The sequence below is a fragment of the Pseudorca crassidens genome, chromosome 6 (genome assembly GCF_039906515.1).
Source record: "Pseudorca crassidens isolate mPseCra1 chromosome 6, mPseCra1.hap1, whole genome shotgun sequence".
NCBI lineage: Eukaryota > Metazoa > Chordata > Mammalia > Artiodactyla > Delphinidae > Pseudorca > Pseudorca crassidens.
The window spans coordinates 25,155,299-25,177,236 of NC_090301.1; the positions used below are offsets into that span (position 1 = coordinate 25,155,299).

The 21,938-nt window shown below is 33.8% G+C and overlaps 1 protein-coding gene across 1 annotated transcript in view; it reads left to right on the plus strand.

Annotated features, from left to right (window-relative positions):
* The window catches only part of ERBB4 (erb-b2 receptor tyrosine kinase 4), a 1,112,967-nt gene that overhangs the window by 712,375 nt on the left and 378,654 nt on the right, over nt 1-21,938 (plus strand). Inside the window, exon 4 of the mRNA XM_067740710.1 lies at nt 20,339-20,473. Coding sequence (XP_067596811.1) covers nt 20,339-20,473 — 135 coding nt within the window. The remainder of the gene's footprint in view (nt 1-20,338; nt 20,474-21,938) is intronic.

Below are 21,938 nucleotides of genomic sequence, written 5' to 3' on the forward strand. Positions count from 1 at the left end.
GTGAAGCTCAAAGTTTTACTAACATCATCTAGATGATAAGTAGGGTATTTTGTTCCCTACATTGTATATGTATGCATTATGAATATATATGTATATGTATGTATACATACATGTATATGTATGTATATATATGTATATGTATGCATTATGTATGTATATGTATGCATATATATGTATATGTATGCATTATGAATGTATGCATTATGAATATATATGCCTAAGGTATATTTCAAGCAAATTGCATTTAACTTGTATTTAGATTTCTGCTATTTTTAATTAATGAAATCATTCTCATATTTTAAAACTATTTTAAAACATGTTTACAATAGCTGCATAGTACTTAGCATATATACATGCACCACAGTTTATTAGTCCAGTAGTGCTAAATATTTTGCAAATCTCCAATATTTTGCATTTATGTATAATACTCTCAGAAATATTGGTTTATTATGCTTTTGGCAAATTCTCTAATTAAAAGAGAATTACTGATTTAAGATTCTTGATGCATATTGATGAATTAATTTTGAGAGTAGTTACAGCATTAGTATTATTAAATATGTCAGATTTATAAAAATAGGAGACAAGTGAAAATGTTTCTCAAAGGAATTGAGACATATTTCACCATCTTTTTTTTATTATAAATTTATTTATTTTATTTATTTTTTTAATTTTTGGCTGCATTGGGTCTTGGTTGGTTCACGCGGGCTTTCTCTAAGTTGTGGCGAGCGGGGGCTACTTTTTGTTGCGGTGCGTGGGCTTCTCATTGCGGTGGCTTCTCTTGTTGTGGGGCACAAGCTCTAGGCTCGTGGACTTCAGTAGTTGTGGCACATGGGCTCAGTAGTTGTGGCTCACGACCTCTAGAGCACAAGCTCAGTAGCTGTGGTGCTCAGTAGTGGTGGCGCTCAGTGGTTGTGGCACACGGGCTTAGTTGCTCCGAGGCATGTGGGATCTTCCCAGACCAGGGCTCGACCCATGTCCCCTTGAAATGGCAGGCAGATTCTTAACCACTGCACCACCAGGGAAGCCCTCACCATCCTTTCTTGAAGAACTAAGTCAATTAACTTCCACATGCCTTGAATTTCACAATTTTAGGATAGGGATAGCAATATAGAGTCAATGGGAAAATGTCCCTGAAAAAAATTTTTATTTAAATATTGATGTTATTAAATCTTCACTGAATGCAAGAGTAAATGGGAAGCACACAGAATTCCTTCGAAGAAAGGCAATATGTGAAATAGGAAGAACATTAAATATTTCCTGTAACAAACAATGATGTAAATGCACAATGTGTCATGGAACTGATCCCTGTTGGATTTCTATTTTTTATCTTTCAAGATTCAGTATTTCAGAGGTTTCAAAGGAACGCAGTATTACAGCTCAAGAGCCACCTGCCACTATGATCTTAACAGCATATTACCCTGGCCTCAGGGATCTTCATTATATGTGGCCATTATTGAATTGTTTCAGCTTGTTTTTTCTCTATGTATTTTTCTAAAAAATAATACATTCACACGGTTAAAATCAACAACACTGCTTTGCCTACTCTACCTTATTTAGCTGTCTCTTTTGATGGTTATCAATATATGTTTGAATGTCTTGAATATGATTATTTTTGTTTTGTCAGTTTTAGACATTATCCATTGAACAGAATATGTTAACAACCTTAACAATTTTGTTCTTTATTAAAAAGATACTATATTTCTTTGCTAAAAATTGAAAATATACAGTATTTACATTATTATAAAAATTTTTAAAGATTTTTTTGATGTGAACCATTTATTTTTAAAGTCTTTCTTGGGGCTTCCCTGGTGGCGCAGTGGTTGAGAGTCCGCCTGCCAATGCAGGGGACATGGGTTCGTGCCCCGGTCCGGGAAGATCCCACATGCTGTGGAGCGGCTGGGCCCGTGAGCCATGGCCGCTGAACCTGCGCGTCTGGAGCCTGTGCTCCGCAACGGGAGAGGCCACAACAGTGAGAGGCCCGCGTAACGCAAAAAAAAAAAAAAAAAAAAAAAAGTCTTTCTTGAATTTGTTACAATATTGCTTCTGTTTTCTGTTTTTGGCTTTTTTTTGGCTGCTTAGCTCCCAGGGATTGAATCCATACCCCGTGCATTAGAAGACGAAGTCTTAACCACTGGAGCGCCAGGGAAGTCCCATATTATTATAATTTTTTTAAAGATAATTTGTGGCAGAGACGAAAAATATAATTATATTCATTTTCTTGTGTAGTTTTTTTTTTTCTTTGTTTTTCCTCATGTTTCTATTTGGTTTCCATTATCTTGCAGTACTTGTTTTTATTATAGTCCAGTTGTTGCTAAACTCTTTATAATATCATGCATTCTATCAGTCCCCTTTTTCCTGGAGTTCACTCTTATTGAACTCTCAGTTTTACTTCACCAGAAGTATTCATTTCTCTAAGTCAGCTGCATCCTCGTACTTCTCTTTACAGATTTCCTGGGCTGGGTCCTGCATCGCACATTTTCCACTACTTTCCTTTGTTCCCTTGTTTTCCTGAAGAATACCTTCATATGTGTTCCTTAGAAAAATCATAAGGAGAATTTTGCTAGGTCCTTGAATATCTAAAAATGTCTTCCTTCTATACTTATTCATTGATGGTTTCAATTGATGGTTATTTGGGTTCAAAATGCTACGCGAAAACAATTTCACACAGTATTTGAAGTATACCTTTTAACATATAGTCTCCCTGTTGAGAAGTCTGATGTTATTTTGCCTTTATATCTTTGATATTTTATTCTTCTATGTGTTCTTTGTTCTTTCTTTCTGGAACACTTAATTTTGATCTGCCTAGGTATATCCTTTATTTCTTTAATTTTTTCTCTTATTTTTCTTTCTCTGCTTTTTCTACTCTCTGGGAGAGTTCTTCAATTTTATGTTCCAATACTTCTATTAAACCTTTGTAGGAAATGATATTTGTCATTTTCAAGAACATTTGTTTCTTCCTTGGTTGTTTCTTCTTATAGGATTCTAAGTGTGTTCATTTTTTACACATTTTCCCCAAATTATCTGAGGATACTAACTATATATAATTTTGAAATTTCTACTACTTTCTGAATTATGTTTATTTGTTGTCAGTTTCACCATTTTTCAAAGTCTTGGTCTTTAATATTATTAGGATTATTTTGAATGATTACATTAGCAGACTATGGTAAATTAATTGGTTAGAAGCAAGAGAATAAGGTACAAAACAATACAGTTATATAGCCAAGAGGTGATATAGTTTGGAGAAGGGGCCAGCCATCTCTTGAAACACCTAGAATAAATCAGTGTAAATAATATGTGTTGGCAAAATATTTTAAATAAACACTTACCTCCTTTCTCTATATTTGTCTACACTCATACTCTCTCATACATGTTTTCTCCTTTGACCTTGAATACTCTGTATTTTCTCCATTAAACTCCTTTCCAGAAACTATTATTGCCCTCAGGTATTTTGTTACACAAATCTTTGTTCTTCTCCAACTCTTCTGAATAGAGTCAAGAAACAAACAAACAAACGAACATGGGTTTCAAGATCACAGACCAACTTCCAGCCTATGGCAGGTAGAGGCTGCATAGAGTCCTGTTGAAATGGCTCTAACTACTGCTCAGAGATAGAAGTAACACTCACTATTAGGGATGAAGGTTTGATGCAGAAGGACTCAATATAACCACATCCCTCCAAAATGGACAAGAGAGGGAGGCTACAGCACTTAAAAAAAAAGTAAAAAGAAAAATAATCCCTGAGATATGGAATGAGGGGAAAGAGCGCAAGTCTCTTAAGATTCTTGTGTCCTAAGTATAGAGGAGAGATCAACTTTTGGTTCACAATTTGATTCCCAGAAGTCTTCTGACTATTACCTGGTGTTTTTTAGAGCAGAATAAAAAACAATGGGCAGCTAAAATTTCACGTATACCCTACCCCTGGCTGAAAGCATCCTAGTTTGTCTAATGTCAGTTCTTAGAATTTCTTTCTTTTGAAAGTCTAACTAATGGAATGGCTTCCTTGGAATTTTTTTTGGCCTGTTGATTTCAGTGTTAGTGGGATCTCAACGTCACTCAATTCATTTATTTCTGAAGAAGAAATTCTATATATTGCACAGGAATCATTTTTTTTTAGCAAAATCCCATTCAGAATTATGAAAAATACAGATTAAACTTTTCTTTCTCCTTTTCTACCTCTGCTCTCCAAGTATCAGGTGTATATCCCCACCGGGCTGATTAATTTAGGGCCAATAAAGTCTGGGAGTATATTCCTGACTGCACCTTTTTTCTACTTTTGTCCCCTTATCTAAATTGCAATTTAACTTTCCAGTGTCCTTTAGTCTAGTTTTCTTTGTGCTATTAAGTTACTCTTGTAAACATGACCATGCTAATATGACAGCCAGTTACTGGATTTCATCTTTCAGGTGACCTATAAGTCTTCACCTGTATAAAATCCACATGACTTCAGTAGTCAGAGTATGATGTACCATGGTGATATTTCAGCAGCACACATGCCAAACCTTATTCTATAGCCAGAGGCTTATTTCACCTCTATTACAACAAATGAGGATCACAAAACGAATGAAGAGGTGGTATAGAATTCATTGCCCGCTCAACTCCATTCTTCATGAAACTGTAGGGGCTTTTTTACTTCTTTGCTCTCTCATAAATGATAGAACTGCCTCATCTTCCTTTTCCATTCTCTGTCACTAGGTAGAGGAGCTGATAAGACTTGATCAATGAGATACAATCTCAATATGGTTATTGGTATAAAGGCTTGATAATTATTGAGGAACTCTAAACTAGATGTGGTAAACTGCTAGTCAAAGAGCATAACTGGACCACCGCTGTGCTTGGCTTGGTACAGCAAATGTTTAAAAATTTGGATATTTACCAATAAATTCTGGATTTCTGGCCTCCATGAAGAAAACTAAGCTCTGGCAATCCTGAGCTCCCGTTGTCTCTTGGTGACACTCTGAAGCTAGGTGGCCATTGCGCCCTGTAGTTGCAAGAGTGTCCTCATTTCCACCAGTCCAAGCCACTCCTGTTTCTTGAGCCCTCCTCCCCTTATCCACTGAAGACCAAGCCCAAGGAGACATTTGAGTTTAAGACAGAATTCTGCTTTTTGCAAATTAGAGCATTTACAAGAGGATGCATTGTAGAATTCATTAGCGTTTAGACCCTTTAAAAAAAACTTAACGTAAGCTGTTTAGAAAAATTCATAGGAAATTTATTTAGGTACATTTATAGGAAATTTGTGATTTTGGTTTTTATAATATTTTTGCTCATTTTTTTTTCTTAGAATGTAGTCTTTTTTTAATTTATTACATGAGTAATGATGCACTACTTTGGACTGACTTCTTTTTGACTACCTCTGAAAAGAAATTTTGGTTCGGATAAAAAAAAATTTCACTTGATACATTTTCCTATTATAAATATGCATTTGCCACCTGTCAGCCAAATAGACTCAAAACTGCTTATTAGCAAAGTTGAGTGAATAAATGGATAAAATGTATAAGTAAATGAACTTCTACACTTTAGGATGTCTACATTGTGAGGAAGGATTTTCCTTAAAAAGTGCCAACTTTTTTTTTCAACTTGGATCCCATCTTATTATCCTAGCTGTAATTAGAAATCTTGTGAAATTAAGAACCATTCAATTCAATGAGTTTTCAGCATCGGAAATTTGCCCAGAGGCACCCAGCCGATTGGTCTGCCCAGAATTGGTTTTTCATAGACTTCTCCCTCCTCTCCTCCTGTTCACTCTAAAAGGGAGTGTCTCTTCCACTTAGCTAATTAATTACACCTGCCAACAAGCAGATGGTTCTCTAGGCTTTGAAGCAGGGAAATAGCTAGGTGCACATCAGCTAGCTTAAGCTTCCTTCAGTTGCAATTTAGATTATAACTCTTGAAGCTCCAGAGAAAAGAAAATATTAAATGATTACAAAGGGAACAACATTTAATTTTTTTTAACTTCAAAAATGTATTTTAATTATAAAGGTAATATTCTTTTTTTATTTCTGATCTCAGCACAAACACACTTTTAAAATAATTATGTTTAGCATCTAGTTTGGAGCAATATTTGCCAGATGTTGCCATCTAATTGTTCTAAGCTCTAAAGTAAAATGAGAATAGAGGACCAGGGCCACTTAGAAAACTGTTAGGAACAGTTCTCAAAATGTGATAGCTTTTGAGTAAATAATACGTTTGTGTTCTTGTTTAATTATAAGGAAAAATGTATATGTAACAATGGTAAAAGCAGAACTGAAGGCACTAGTGGTACTCCTGCTAACATTCCCAGTGGTAGTCCAGATTTTTATGCTGATCAAGTTGGTCTTCCTTTTTTTTGTCTTTCTTTTTCCTCTTGTGTCCGAGGCTAGGTAACTTAAAATAGAGATTATCACAGGAGATTAATTTTCTATGTAATTCTATGTTATATGTGAGAAAATTTTAGTGAAGGACTTTATATTTGGAAAATAATGAAGTCTTTGAAATTAAACATATCCTTTTGTTAGAGGTAGAATAAAAATTCATCTACATATATCATATTCTTATCTCTTTTCTCAGTACATTTATGAAATTAATGTAAATAATATTAATAAAATGTCTCAAACTCCCAAGTAAAATCACCTCCCTCCTTTTCCACTATTAAAATTAAAAATGTTACCTGATAGACATATCTAAAGATGAATATGTTAAATCATATCGAAGAAAGGAGGATAATTTTTTTTTTTTTTTTTGGCGGTATGCGGGCCTCTCACTGTTGTGGCCTCTCTCGTTGCGGAGCACAGGCTCCGGACGCGCAGGCTCAGCGGCCATGGCTCACGGGCCCAGCCGCTCCGCGGCATGTGGGATCTTCCCAGACCGGGGCACGAACTCGTGTCCCCTGCATCGGTAGGCGGACTCCCAACCACTGCGCCACCAGGGAAGCCCAGGAGGATAATTTTTAAAAATTTATGCCCCAAGAAAATATTTCGGTCATCTTATAATATCGAGTGGTGTACAATTCAATTCAACACTGTTACCTGCAAAGAAGATACCTTGATAAAGCTACATTTTACCATTTGTTTTAATTTTGAATTCCTTTTCATTTCATCATGTGAGCTTTACCTCACTTGCCATTAAAATGATTAGGATTTAAACTTAGTGTTAAAATAAATTTTCATTGATTTGATTTAATTCATTTGAATACTTCGCTCTTTTGCTCTCTTTGTATTAATTGCTCAACAACAATTAATAGGAAAAAACATTATATGGAAAATGCAGATTTGTTTAGGAGAACCAGATGCCCTACACATTTAAACTACCCATTTTCATATGTTTAGAAATGCAGTTGCAAAGCACATAGAGGCAGATTCTACTCTGGCTATGATTTTGGATAAGGTAATTAAAAATCATTTTACCCTATTCATTAAAGTGGAGCTTCCAACAACTAAGCACAGGTAGAGTTCCCACAGTACTTGAACATAATAAAATTGCCTTTCTTTTCTTTAATTCAGTCTTTTTATTGAATTGAAGGGCTTTTCCTTAAGTAGGCTGAATTCTTGAAGTTTTATTGTGCTGCATTTTCCTATTGTCTACTTTCAACAGAGGCAAAAGGAAAGCACCTCCAATGACGAGGTTGGGATGTAGTCCAAACATCTAACAGAGCCAGGATGTTTTTTTTTAAATACACAGCTTTTCATGCAGAAAAGATACCTTAAAAGCATAATTTTACCTTTCAACTCATTAAAGTATTTTCAAAAAGACTTTAGGGAAATTACTGTGACTTCTTAATTATACTTAGAAGTAGATTACATAAGCTAGAGTCGTGCTCCATCTCTACTTAAACTTTTTTTTTTCCTTTAAGTTTCTCAGTCTTTTCTTCCTATTATGGAGGGAGGATAGAATAAAAAGTTTAAAAGCAGGATCCCAACTCAGCAGTTAGAATGAGTTGGAATCATATTTCTCTAGAACACTTACCAGTTACTTACCTCTCTGTAAAATTAGACTAGTAATTATTAACTCAGAGGACTTCTGTAAGAGATACAGAGATACATTGAGAGATACATTGGATTATAAATATATTCAAACAATGGCAGTATTACCAAGAGGTATTAGAGTGAGGTGATTAACAGCGGGCTTTGGAACCTGATAGGCTCTTGAATCCTAGTTTGATCCCTGTCTGTGTGTGAGACATTTGGCACCTTGCTTTATTATTGTGTCTCCTTTGTTATGCCTTTGGGGTATATGAATCCCACCCAAAAAAAGAAAATTCTGAATTTAGAATCTTAAGTAATTTTATGAGTTTCTAGAACCTATAATATGCTCCTAAAAGGGCATCTGAAACTTATATAAGTTGAAAATAGTTGTTAAAAATGAGCAAATGCAAACCCGCATATTCTAACTTGGCCTAATAATCCTGCCCCAGTTTAGCTCTCTCAAAAGTGTATTTACAAGAGGGAGCAGAGATAATTATCAAGCAGGATAGAAGAAATCAGTTTACCAGAGAACTTTTCTTATCTTCCCCTTAATAGTAATAATAGCAATAATAATAATAATACATCAGTTGAATGCTTGCCACATAACAGACACTGTGGTGAGCACTTACATGTATTAACGCATTGTCTCCTTACAATTTCCCTGTGAGGGAGGTAATATTAATATCCATATCCTCATTTTATAGATAAGGGAACTGAGACTTGGGGAGGATAACTAATGTTATCTCACAGGTGATCTATGGGGGTGTCATGGTTACCCAGTCTGACCCCATAGCCTGTGCAGATATTTACATCCCAGTAGTTTTTCCTTCTTGAATGTCAGCTTCTCAAGTTGACTGAACCATCTGACATTGTTAGGCATCTTGGCACTTGGGTCATTTCTTCATGTCCATCCTCAAAGAGCAGCCAGATACCCCAGGTAATTTTTAAATCATGCTTATTAACCCTGAAAAAATGGAAGCATCCTAAAATAAAAGTGTATCTTAATTTAGAAGACATGACAATACAGGTTACAGAGCTATACCATTGAATAGTGGAGCCATCTGCTATGACATCAGATGTCACAATATGAAAATAATGTGAGTGGTGTTTCTAGGAGCCATAGGATATAATGGTTCATTAAAAATGATGTAAGTTTCTGAAGAAATTTTAATGAACTTTTTTTCTTCAAATATTTTAAATATATAGCTTTAATTCTTAAAATCTCTGAGCAAATATAATATTTGATTATATCTTTTCTTCATTCAAGAGTAAAGAACTTTCTTGCCCTATATCAACTAGCAGTCTTATTACAGCAGTACTTGTTACACAGCTAGTTTTTAATATACAATTTATTAGTTATTTTTAAAAAGACTTTAATAAATTTAAACAAAAGTTTGGAGGAATCCCACCTCCCTGACCAACCCGGAGCTACACAGATAAGTTTAATAATGCTCTGTGTTTCCTAATGAATCCATTCTGCTTCAGCAAAAATGCCCGACTCTTGAAATGGAAGAGGACAGCTCAGTTTACTTGTCCCTGTCCTTTGGATTTTACCCTGATTTCTCTGAAGCACAGTGGTGGTGGCAGCCGAGGTGAAGGTCACCTGGAAATTATCAGCAGAGACTTGGTGACCTGTGAACTATGTACCAACCTGAACTGAACAGAAGGAAATCTACCAGTTCTAAGCACTGTCATGGAATATAGTTACAGAGATGACAAGAAATGACTCAAAGGATTAACCCAACTAGATATTCAGGATTACTCATTATAGGGGAAAGAGTGAGTTACAGAATTTATGATCTTGTCCTCAGGAACAGTTTATCTTATGAAATACAGATAACCCCAATTTTTATTAGTCAACTTTGGAAGTACATTTTAAAATATTTTAGCTTAATATATCTAGGTCTAAAATTATTATGCCAAGCACCAAACTTAACTTATGAAAATTTTGTATGATTCTCAGAAGTTTTTATTTGGTATTCTTTCCTCCCAAAATATCTAATACTTTATTCAATGTGCACATATGTTTAAATACTTTGAACAAAGGAGGCTCCTGAACTACATTCAAAACATATTTTGAAATAGCTACCATTTTGTGAGGACCTAGTATGTACCAGGTGCTTTATATACATAATTGTCATTCTCAGTGTAAACCAACAAATTAAATATTATTATTCCTATTTTCTAGATAATAGAATAGAACCTTAAACTAACTTGCCTGAAATCACACAGGTAAAAATAGCAAAGATATGCTTAAAAAATATGAACTAATCTACAAATTGTGTCATATTCATATATAGGAATAGGACACAATAAAAATGAACAAATTACTAACATAGGCAACAGCATAAATAAATGTCAAAAATACTATTTTAAGTAAAAGAAGGCAAGAGAAAAGAATACATACTGTGTTATTCCATTTGTATAAACTTATATACTGGCAAAACTAATCTGTGATGATAGAATAGTGGATTTGGGAACACATTATTAGGAAGGAACAAGGAGGAATTTCTGGAGTGATAGAGATATTCTGTGTCTTTGTCTGGGTGGTGGCAGCATGGAGACAGAGGCACAAACACCATACACATGTAAATTTAAAAAACATAGAGTTTAAGGTTTGTGCATTTTCCTGCATGTAAGGTATACTAATTTAAAACTTTATACAAACCAATCTAACTCCAAAGCTATTTCTCTTTCTATTTTGCCATGATATCTGATATTTCAGGTTTTGAAATCTGTGCTTTACAAAATGATGGCTACTCCCATTCAATCATTCTTTTTCTAATTGTCTCCAGATTAAAACTCTACTTAAAAGAAGTCAACGTAGACCTACTTGTGGGTTTTATAAATGTTCTAGAATCTGCTTCTTTGCACTCTTATTTTATGACTTCTTTATTTTGTAAAATTTTGTCTTTATTTATTATCTTCGGCATTACTTTAACATCTAGACATTTTAGCAGAGGCACCCAGGCCCCCAAACCATGTATTTGTTATTTTTAAATAGCCTCTTAAAAATCTTGATGCTTAAAATCGTATTATAATCATTTTACAAGATTAAATCATTCTGCTTTCTCTTGCTTTATTTTTTATTTGCAAGTCTTAGCTTGCCAGCAACAAACACATACAGCAATATTATTTGTCACTGTCATCAAGAGAAATAATACTTTTCTGAAATACTCTAAAGAAGTCGCGAAGAAATCACACATTGTGAGAAGAGTTATTAAAACTATATAAACTAATATCGTAGGTGAGATATTTGAAAGTGACCTTGTAGTTTATCCCAGGCTTATTGTATTAAAGCCTGTAAGTAAAACGGACAGATCATTTCTGGGCACTAAGATGACTTTCCCCCTTATTGGTAATGAAAACATTGAACTCTATGGATTTGTTCTACTGAAGCAATTACATTTTCTGGGAAGTTAGAGCAGTTATTTAAGAGGATTGTTGTCTGTAATGAAGGCTTTCTGGTGGATAGGGGAATAAAAATATTTGATCTTTATGTAAAGGAGTGTTCTATTTTAATAAGAAAATAGTGAATTTTTCATTCTTTTTTATATACTTTTGATTGTGTTCATCTCTTTTATTGGAGAGATATTCGCTTAATGTGAATTTTTTCATCCAACTTCTAGAAGCCATACTTTGCTCTTTATTTTTATAATTATTGATATAGTTTTAATGTATTTTTCTAATATATTGTAAAATATCGTTTTCAAAACATTGAGTCAGATTCCCTCCGACCCCCCCCCAAAATTAAAAAGTTAGGAGGGTAATATCTGGTACATTAATTACTCAATTGTTTCCTAATAACCTCAAATAGAGATCAGGTTTACCTCAGTGCTTTGTAAATGTTTCACACATAGGAAGATCCATTTTCAAGTAAATGGAAAGAAACCTCTTGACTTAAAAAATTACACTTCAAAAATAGTATGCAAGAGGCTAAACTCTTGGGAATATAAATCGGCAAAAAGCACTTTGGAAAACTGTCACTGTGGTCCAGCAATTTCACTTCTACTTATGTCTACAGCATAAATGTGCACATATGGTCACTAAAGGCATATTCTAGGATGTTCCTAGCAGCACTATTTGTGATAGCCCAAATGGAAAATACCCAAATGCCCATCAGTATAATAGACAAAACATGCAATACCATACAACAATGAAAATGAACAATATGGGTGAATTTCACAAACGTAATGTTGAGCAAAAGGGAGTCAGACAAGAAGAATGCAGACACTATTATCCCATTTATGTATAAAATACAAAACTATGTGAAAGCAATCTTGCTCAAAGCCAGGATAAAGGTTTCAATAGGGAGTGAAATATGAGGAAGGCTTCTGTCGTGCTGGAGAGTTCTGTCTTGATTGAGTGCATAAGTGTGTTCAGTTTGTAAAAACACATTGCATATGATATATGCACATCTGTGTACGTATATTGTACTTCAATGCAAATTTTGCAAAAAATCTTTATGCCTGTTCAATTCACAAGATTTATGTTTTATAAGCATATATAAGATGCCAAGAGATTTCTTTTGAGTCAGTATGGCAGAGACTGCTTGTTGTCTCCCAATTCCATTACATCTGTCTAAGTTTTAAATAGTATATAAAGTTTAGCTAGTCATATAACACTCAGTACAAAGACTGTGATTCCCTGCCTTTCATGCCCAGCTGTGGCTCCATGACTGAATTCAGACCAATGAGACATAAGTATTGTATAATTGTCTTGTGGCTGTTTGCAGGGACCCTCTTTAAGAGACAACATAATCAGTGAACAGCTATTTGAGTAATTACTAAATATAAAGTGTAATATAATCAACAACTGTGTGACAGATCGTATGATTACAATATTCCCATTATAGAGTTGAACAAACTGAGTCTCAGAAATGTATACAAGGTCACACATCTAGCAAGTGAAAAACTAGATTTTGAACTTAGTTTTACCCAGTTAACTACATTTAATATTATTGCTTTCATACTCAAAGCCCTAATAGAGAAATATTAATCTATCTCTCTACCCACCCACCTACCTATAGTATAGCTATCTACATCTCTATCTTTCTTTCTATCTTTCTATATATCTAGCTATAGTATACAAGATATTATGACTTTAATATGTAAGATGGATTTGTGGAGATGGTAGGTTAGAAGCAAAACGTTGAATCTGGTATGAGATAATAGAACCTAAATTAATAAGGAGCAGGTAATATAAAAAAGAATGGGATAAATTAAAACAAACGTTATGAGGATTTTATTTAGGGTGTCGTGACTGACTAAATATTGAGCTGGAAGTATTAATTACAAATCTCAAGTTTTGAGTCTAATTGACTTTTACAGCATTTTATTTTGGTTGTAATGGAAATAAGGAAATACAGGGGGAGTACAAGTTTGGGAGAAATTATTAGAAGAAAAATATCAAACATGTTGACACACACATAGAATTATATAATGAGGTAAGAGAACAATTTGAGAAGGAAATTCTGTATTTGTAATTTAAAGCCAGTTACAAGACAAAATTTATTTTTAAATTTTTCCAGAGAATATGAATGTTTAAGTGGATTACTACTTTCCTAATGGATAGAAAGAATTGATACATTAAGATCACACAAATTGTATTCAATATTTTATGTGGTTTATAATGTAAACATCATCTACTGCATAAGGAGAAGATATCACTATTATGTTATTAATTAAGCAACTAAGAACTTTTTACAAATGTTAGTCATGTTCTGAAGATGTCAGTATCATTATAATCATCAAAACCATTTGAATTTCTACTATGTGCTTGACACTTTCTTTGGTACCAGGGCCGCAGAAAGATGTATGTCATGGTTCTTATCCTCTAGAGACGTACATTATGATAGGGGAGACAATATACAAAAGAATAAAGAAGATAAGGTGGCATTTGTTCTGTTAGATGAATGGTTCAGATAATCAATGTCATAAAAGTTAGAGGCAATTCACCTCTGAAAACTAGACGGTCATAGTAGACTTCTCAGCAGAGCTAGGACTCAAGCTACAACATATTGAAAGCTGAGACTTGTTTTGGATCCTGAAGTATTAGTACATTGGAACATTATGGAGAGAATTACTAAGCTCCATTCAATTGAAATCAAGATATTTTTGCCACTATTTTCTATCTTAAGCTAACTTTCAGTCAATGAATCTAATAATTTCTTCTTGAAATTGCCTTGCTCTGTTTGAAAAACTGTCCACTGTTATTTCCTAACATTCGGTATCCAGTGTCCACAACCATGAGCTTTTGACTCTGATCATCGAGCTGAAATACAGAAGGTTACATCACTCATTTACATTATCACCCTCTCCCCACTCCCAATACAAATGTGACATTTCAATTTTGCACACTTCAACTCTCCTTAAATCATCTGTATAAAAACTTCAAAGCTTGATTGATGATGAATGTGCCATTGTCTCCTCAAGCACCCGGTTCTCATTAGCCTTTAGAGTCTCAGCTTATTAATAATGAACCTTGAGGGCTGACCCAGTGGGGTAGCAGCAATTCATTGTGCTCCCAGCTGAAAGGTCTGGGTTTGGGAAAGATACAGGAATCTCTGGCCCAAGTCCATTCCAGAGATGATGTATTAAGTATCACAGGTGGATGATGTGAGCTGTATTACTTTTGTATCATTATCTGCCAACAGACTTTCGTGGCTTAAGGTGACGACAGTGAGAAAGATACATTGCTTTATGTCTGAGAAAATCCAGTAACTGCTTCCTGCAGCTTCATCTTGAAAATGGGCTTTTGCCACTTTGGACTTTGACTTCTTGATTGTGACCTTTGGCTTGGATAAGCAATAGAATTCTGATGTATGCATTATTCAGACGTTCCCAATTAGACAAGTGCAATATTTCTAATCTTTATTTACTTTTATTATCATTTTAATTCTAAGGTTGACCTGTAAATGCACCCATGCAAAACAAGACATTTAAATACGCAGTCAGGGATTGAGGTTAAGTATTTCATCCTTGCTTATTAGATATTTCTTATATCATTGTGCTTGTTAGCTTTGTGAGTAGAGGTAAAAAGTTTACTATTGATACTGATCACGTAAACTCAAGTGAAATATGGCTAACTGCATTTAAAATTATAATCTTTATTTTGTAAAAAGAGAAAGACATTCAGTCTTATTTATGAATTGTGCTTGGGAGTCAAAGCAATTTTGTTGACTCCTAAAACCTAGTCAGAAGGTCATATTAATCTGTATTTTCAGCAGGGATGCTACATTACAATCAGGCTATTTCTTACAGGGCAGGGGCAAAAAACAGCCAAGATTTAGTATTTTATCACATTTTCTTTTGCGAGAATATATTTGCAAAATGTCAATGATTCTCTTAATGGTAACTCATCCCCCAAATTCACTATAATAACTAGCATTTGAAAAGAAATGAAAAGCACAAAATAACTATTTAAATAACACAAACATTTCCTTCTTTATTAGACTCATGCAAATGAGACTCGAGGGAAGAAATGGTTAAATGTACAAACTTTGTGGATTGGATCTCTGAGACACAAGTACTTTACACCTTCTTTAAAATGTCATATTGACACTTTACAGCTTTCTAAAAAGTAATTTAAGGAACAATGTGAGGTAGATTTATGGTTCAACATAAAAACACGCATTTAGACTTTTGTGTAGCACATGCTAGGTAATTGGTACAGGTTTGGGGGAATTTTATCTGTCTGGGATAGCTCATAATCATCATTATTCACCTGATAAATGATAACTGAATTTGGTACACAAAATAGGTTTAGGGATACCGATGAATATATCTAAATGTACCTTATAAATATTTAATGTACTGCCTGCAGTAATTTTGCACATTATCAATTATCAGCATTTTATGTAATAAAAACTATTTCTCTTTCAACTTATAAAAACTCTAACCTCAAAATTATATATGTATTTCATTTTTTTATACTCCAGATATTATATTTTCTTTTATGAAGCAAACATTTATTGTGTATCTGGCTTGTGCCTTTCATGATAGACACTGGGGATACAGTTTTGAACAAAACAAAAATGACCCCTGGCTTAATGAAATGTAGGACCAATAAAAATCAACTGTAGAGTGTTTATGGAAAAAAGATAACTTTCATTCTTACTTTGATTTTGTCAGAATGTAATTTAAAATTAGGAACTATAACAGAAGTTAGTTGATCAATGTTGGTGACAAATATCAGGGTACAAGTTTTTTCAGTTCAATTTAACAAATATTCATTGACTAAATATTGCTCCAAGTTTGATAATATAGATACAGCGCTGAAAAATAGCCCTTGCCTTCATGGAGTTTAGTCTAATTATTTCAGTTACAAATCATGTGCTGTATATGTTAAATTTAACACATTGGAGAGTAGTGTGGACTACAGTATACTTACTCTGAATACAAAAAAAAAGTCATGCTTTTTTTTTTCTCTTTTTTTACTTGACTTGCATGTATTAATCTAGTAGGAAGTGTTTGAGACACAAACATACTTAAGTGTTTAGTGGAGTTTTTTAAGAAATGAAATTATACTTTTTTTCATAGAAAGTTGTATTTAATATATCTTATTATATTTAATGGTGGCATTTTTAAAGGAGACATAGTTTTGTGAACTTGGTGGAAATATTTTTATATAATATGATAAGAAAATTCATAACAGATTGTTTTCTACCAATTATTTCAATGACTAAGAATCTATTTGTGTCTCTCTTTATTTACTGTGATATATTTCCTACAGGGAAAGTGAAATTCAATGTAATGAGATTACCTTGAACTTCTTAGTTATTCAACATTTTTTGAGTCCTTCCACACTTCCAGGCATCTTTGTTTGAATATCAATGAAGTCTGGGTCTCATTTGCCTATCTTCCTTAGAAATTGTCTTTTTGTCATGGTCTTAAAATATAATTATTAATCACTTTATTTCATGCTAATGGGATAGAAGCTCTTGGTGTAACAAAGGTGGTACCTTCTAATAAATCTTTAGTAAAACTGATAGAAACTAATCTGTTAGCAAAGGTAGATTTAAAGTACAGCCGGACACTTTTCTGGTATCGTCCTGGATAAATATCTTACCAAGCTTTTCTCTTTCCAATCTTTGTCCCTTTTTCTAATCTAAACATATAATTTTAAAAAAGCCTGTATAGTCAGCGAAGGCAGACACATTAGCTATCCCTTTTGTCCAGCAAATAATCTGTGTCTTTTAACAACTTTCTTGCAGGTCAATACATTTCCCTAGAATTTGCTTAGTCCAGCAATAAATCTAACTGAATATTTCCCCACAGAAGCATATTAAATTAATATTTTAACACTGTATAAACTTATAAAATAATGTAAACCATATAAATGAATAAGTGCAATTTTGACATTATTTTCTGACACGTTTAAGTAATCAGGTTGATCAAAAGAAAATGTAAGATGAAATGTACATAAAAACTTCTATAAATATCAATAAAATATACACTTTCTGATTGTGAGGTTATGACATTCAACTACAGATTATGGTCTAAGCCAAACATAACAGAAAAAAAGACTATTTTCAGGGAAAATATACATATACATTATTAAATGCTAAAACTTTACAAATCCCCCTGATCCAGAATTGCTAGCAGATGCTGGGTTTTGAATTCAGAATAAAAGTCTCATCCAGATTGATCATGATTGTAGTATTAATTTAAAATTTTAACATGTAAGATTATACTTGAATTATTATTGCCTCTTTTCTAAATCATTTTCCAAGTATAAGCCAAGCTCTTGAACAGAGTATTTCTAAGAAACAGATGTCAACATTGGTAACAGATTAATTTTTATCGAAGAACAGGATTTGATGAGATTATTGTTCAGTATAATATAATCTGATTCTATTTAAATATTTTTAGATAGGAAGTTGTAGATGGATACTGTGATCCGTCAGTATGAACTATTTGAATTAAAATGTAACTCCTGAAAAATATACTCTTTCTACAATGTTTGAGCTATTACCTTTTCTCTTCACATTTTTTTTTTAAGTAGAACTTTTCCAAATGTAGACTGAAAAATAACTTTCATTTCCTGGATAGCAGTCAAAATCTCCTTTCTTTGTCACCTAATGAAGAATTGTTCCTAGAGCAGAAGAGCATCACCTAATGTCTCATGAGAAAGCTATTAGTATGAGATCGTCACATTTCTTAGATAGAGACTTAATGCCAAACATTAGTGTAGAAATCCATTTTCACAATCTTTATTACATCTTACATCTCCCCTCTGCTTTGATGAAGGTTGTATTGTTAGGTCATGAAAAGGAATGAACTGGGTTTTAGAAGTAGAAACATTATCTAATTTCTTTTTGTTTCTTTTTTTTTTTTTTCCCCTCACTTGAGGAAATGGATGCAATAGTCAGTGAAAGGATTAATGATGGAAATGGGATTGATTTTAAATGTGGAAATCCCTGAAATGTCAAAATTAATCTGAAGGATTTTATATATGCAAAGTACTAAGGCATTTTATATGTGACCACCAATCTTACTTCCACAAATACCTTTTTTATGTGTTTTTTTTTTTTTTTTTTTTCTGCGGTACGCGGGCCTCTCACTGTTGTGGCCTCTCCTGTTGCGGAGCACAGGCTCCGGACGTGCAGGCCCAGCGGCCATGGCTCCCGGGCCCAGCCGCTCCGCGGCATGTGGCATCTTCCCGGACCGGGGCACGAACACGTGTCCCCTGCATCGGCAGGCGGACTCTCAACCACTGCGCCACCAGGGAAGCCCCCATTCATTCTTTTATGCCCCTTTTCGGTTTAAGGGGACTCTTAAAGGTTTAGCTTGGGATACTGCACAGGAGAGGTGATTTTCTTAAGGCCAGCACAAGAGATGGAGTTAGTTGCCTTCCCAGTATCACGGACCTCTTCTTCCTCACTAACACCCCTACACATTTGGCTTTTGTTTGAATAACAATATGTTCACCTACATACTTGCTCACTCAGCCTCTCTTGCAGTAGGAATGGCCATGGGATATTGTTCTGGCCATTGTAATGCAGACATAATCCTTGGGGAAAGCATGTCTTTCCAAATTGAAAGTTGAAGCTTCACCAGATGAAGTCTCCTGCTTGCTCTTCTGTCTTTACCTTGCCTTGAATTCAAACAAACACCTTTAGATGCAGCAGCCATCATATGCCTTGAATGAATAAAGCCAACATACATAGCAGGTTGTGGGTACTGCAGAACAGCTAAACTAATATCCACACTGCCTCCGATAGGTTTCATATTATGTGAGAAAAATCATCCCTTATCTATATAAATTACTGTTAATTGGACTTTTGTTATTTGTATCTGGATGCTTTATGGACTGATATATGATTTCTCTTACCTTGTTCTTGTATTGGACAAGAAGAAAAAATGTGGTAGATATTGGGTAGGAAGATGCTATGTGTATTTCTCGCCAATTTCTTAAAATGATAAGAATAGTATTTTCAGAGGGAATATCTACATTTTTTCTGGATAACCTAAAGCTATCTGAATGAGAATCTGTGTATATGATCAGCCATTGTTCAGAGAGGACAAGTTAGTTGATTAAGGCTAGAGTAGTGAAATAGAGAATCAAGTAAAACTTGGCTCTGATGCACATAATCCCACAATCTTGCCCTTATTCCAATGAACCAGAGAGTTTTTACGATATCTTGCTGTGTGTCGTTCTTAACGAATAATTGGCAATTCTGTTGACTACCTTTGAGATGAACAAAGAACACTTTTGTGATTGAAGCATTAATTTTGGCTTCCACTTTGCACTACTTATTACCTAACTGATTCCTGTCAGTGTCACATTGACTGAAACAATATTTTTAAGGGAAATTTGACAATTTGTAGCAAAAGTCTTAAAAATATTAATAATCTGTCTTAAAAATATTCACAATCTGTGAATGTTATTTATAGAAAGAATTTTAAAGAACTAATCAGAGATAAACAAGTTAAATTACCAATAAGAAGGCATTGGTTAAGTAAGTACTGTTTAAGTTATACCCTAACATATTATATGCTCCTTAGAAATAACATAGAATAATATTTAATTACCATTGAATACTCACCAGTTAGTATTAACAAAACTAGCAGGTTATGAATATTATATGTAATATTATTCCAATTTCAGAGGAAATAAAAAAAGACTGATAGCATCTGTACCAAAAAGTGAAGAGTGTTTCTCTCTGAGTGCTTCAATTATGAGTGGTTGTTTTTCTTTGTATTGTTCAATGTTTTCAAATTTCTGCAACCTATATGGCTCAGGAAAAAGATATTTTTAAAGATATCTTGGCTATTAACAAAGTAACTGTAATTTAACACTGAAAATAGCTTAACAGTAAATCATTTTTATTGACTACCTTTTATCATCAAAAAGTTTGACAACAAATCTATGTTTGTTTGTTTGTTTGAATACAGAAATCCTAAACGGTGGAGTCTATGTAGACCAGAACAAGTTTCTTTGTTATACAGACACAATTCATTGGCAAGATATTGTTCGGAATCCATGGCCTTCCAACCTGACTCTGGTGTCAACAAATGGTAGCTCAGGATGTGAGTAGCTTTATCCTTTTTAATGTCTCAAGAGATTCTTCTACCTCTTGTTTTCACAAGAATGGCTTATGTTTATCATGTCATTAATAGTATTTTGAATTTTGACTGCATCCATTGAAATGTTTATTTATGTATGACAGGACATTCTTTTTGCTTCTAATTAACTCTCTTTTTAGAATGATACTCCCCCTTTACAAATTCTCATTGTCTTAACCTGATCCCTTTTGCTAAATCTAAATTATTTTACCATATTTCTAATGTCTAAGCATGTGGCCCATTGTCCATAAACTTAAGGCTGGTGTGTAACTGCTACTTCAACTCTTTGTGACTCATATACCACTGAGAAAAAGGTAGTAGAACAAAAATGTACTTTCCTATTCACTGAATTTTTTAGATAAGAAATAAAAACCAGTGAAAATTTTAGAATTCCTAAGCCTTCATTTACCCCTAAAACCTTCATGGTAGTACCTTATGACAATTCTAAACACTATAAATAGAATGGAGAAATATATATTTCATACAGAAGAAATATATATTACATTCTGGTTTTAGTCATTAGCCTAATAAACTAGCCAATTTCCCATTCTTAAAGTGTATAGTATTTCTACAACAGAGGATTTATTAGATTCAAACTGTTTAATATGATTAAATGATAAGCAAGTAATATTTGAACTCTCATTAAAGCCTTTGGAAATTATACTGCTGGGAATCTGTTTCACTTTTATACAGCAGGTTATGTTGTCCCCACATTTATTATTACTGACATATGTATGAGAACAGAATCTTTATCAAGAATTACCCTGGGTTTTATATTTCTCATCTATTATTATATGTTTCCCATCTGAAATCGTAACTATCTTCATACAGTTCAATGATTATTTGCAATAGTACTGATTGTGTTATAGCACTTTTGTAGGAAATCAAATTCCAAGGGACAATTATTAAACTTCTTGATGGTCCTAATAACAGAGAAATATGAATATACTTGACAAAACTGACAGCTGTGTTTCTAATAAGTGGCTAAAACTTTCTTTAAAAAGTAAAGTAACATAATTTGCTTGTCACCTTTAAGCAGAAATTTGTATGAGATATCATCTTTGTTCAACAGTGTTCAAGTTGCATACCTTGTAAAATTACATGTGAACGAAAAATTGAATCTGTCCACACTAACAAAGCAAATGATGTGCTTCAGACATGGCTTCCATTTTTCAGTCTGCCCATACCGTAGTACACTTTATATGAGGGGGGAAAATCATAATGTTTGGATAAGAGGAAAGGCCTACTGACTTTCAGATTATTAGTTATTAGCCTATAATGCATGAATGAGATCAGGCAAGAATAAAGCCCAAGATAGAAGCCAAAGGGAATGTGTCCACCAGCCTTACAGGATGTGGAGCAGGAAAGGTGTGAGGGATTTACTGCACTTTCACAGATGGTATCTCTTTGTGTTATTCTTTTGAGGGTA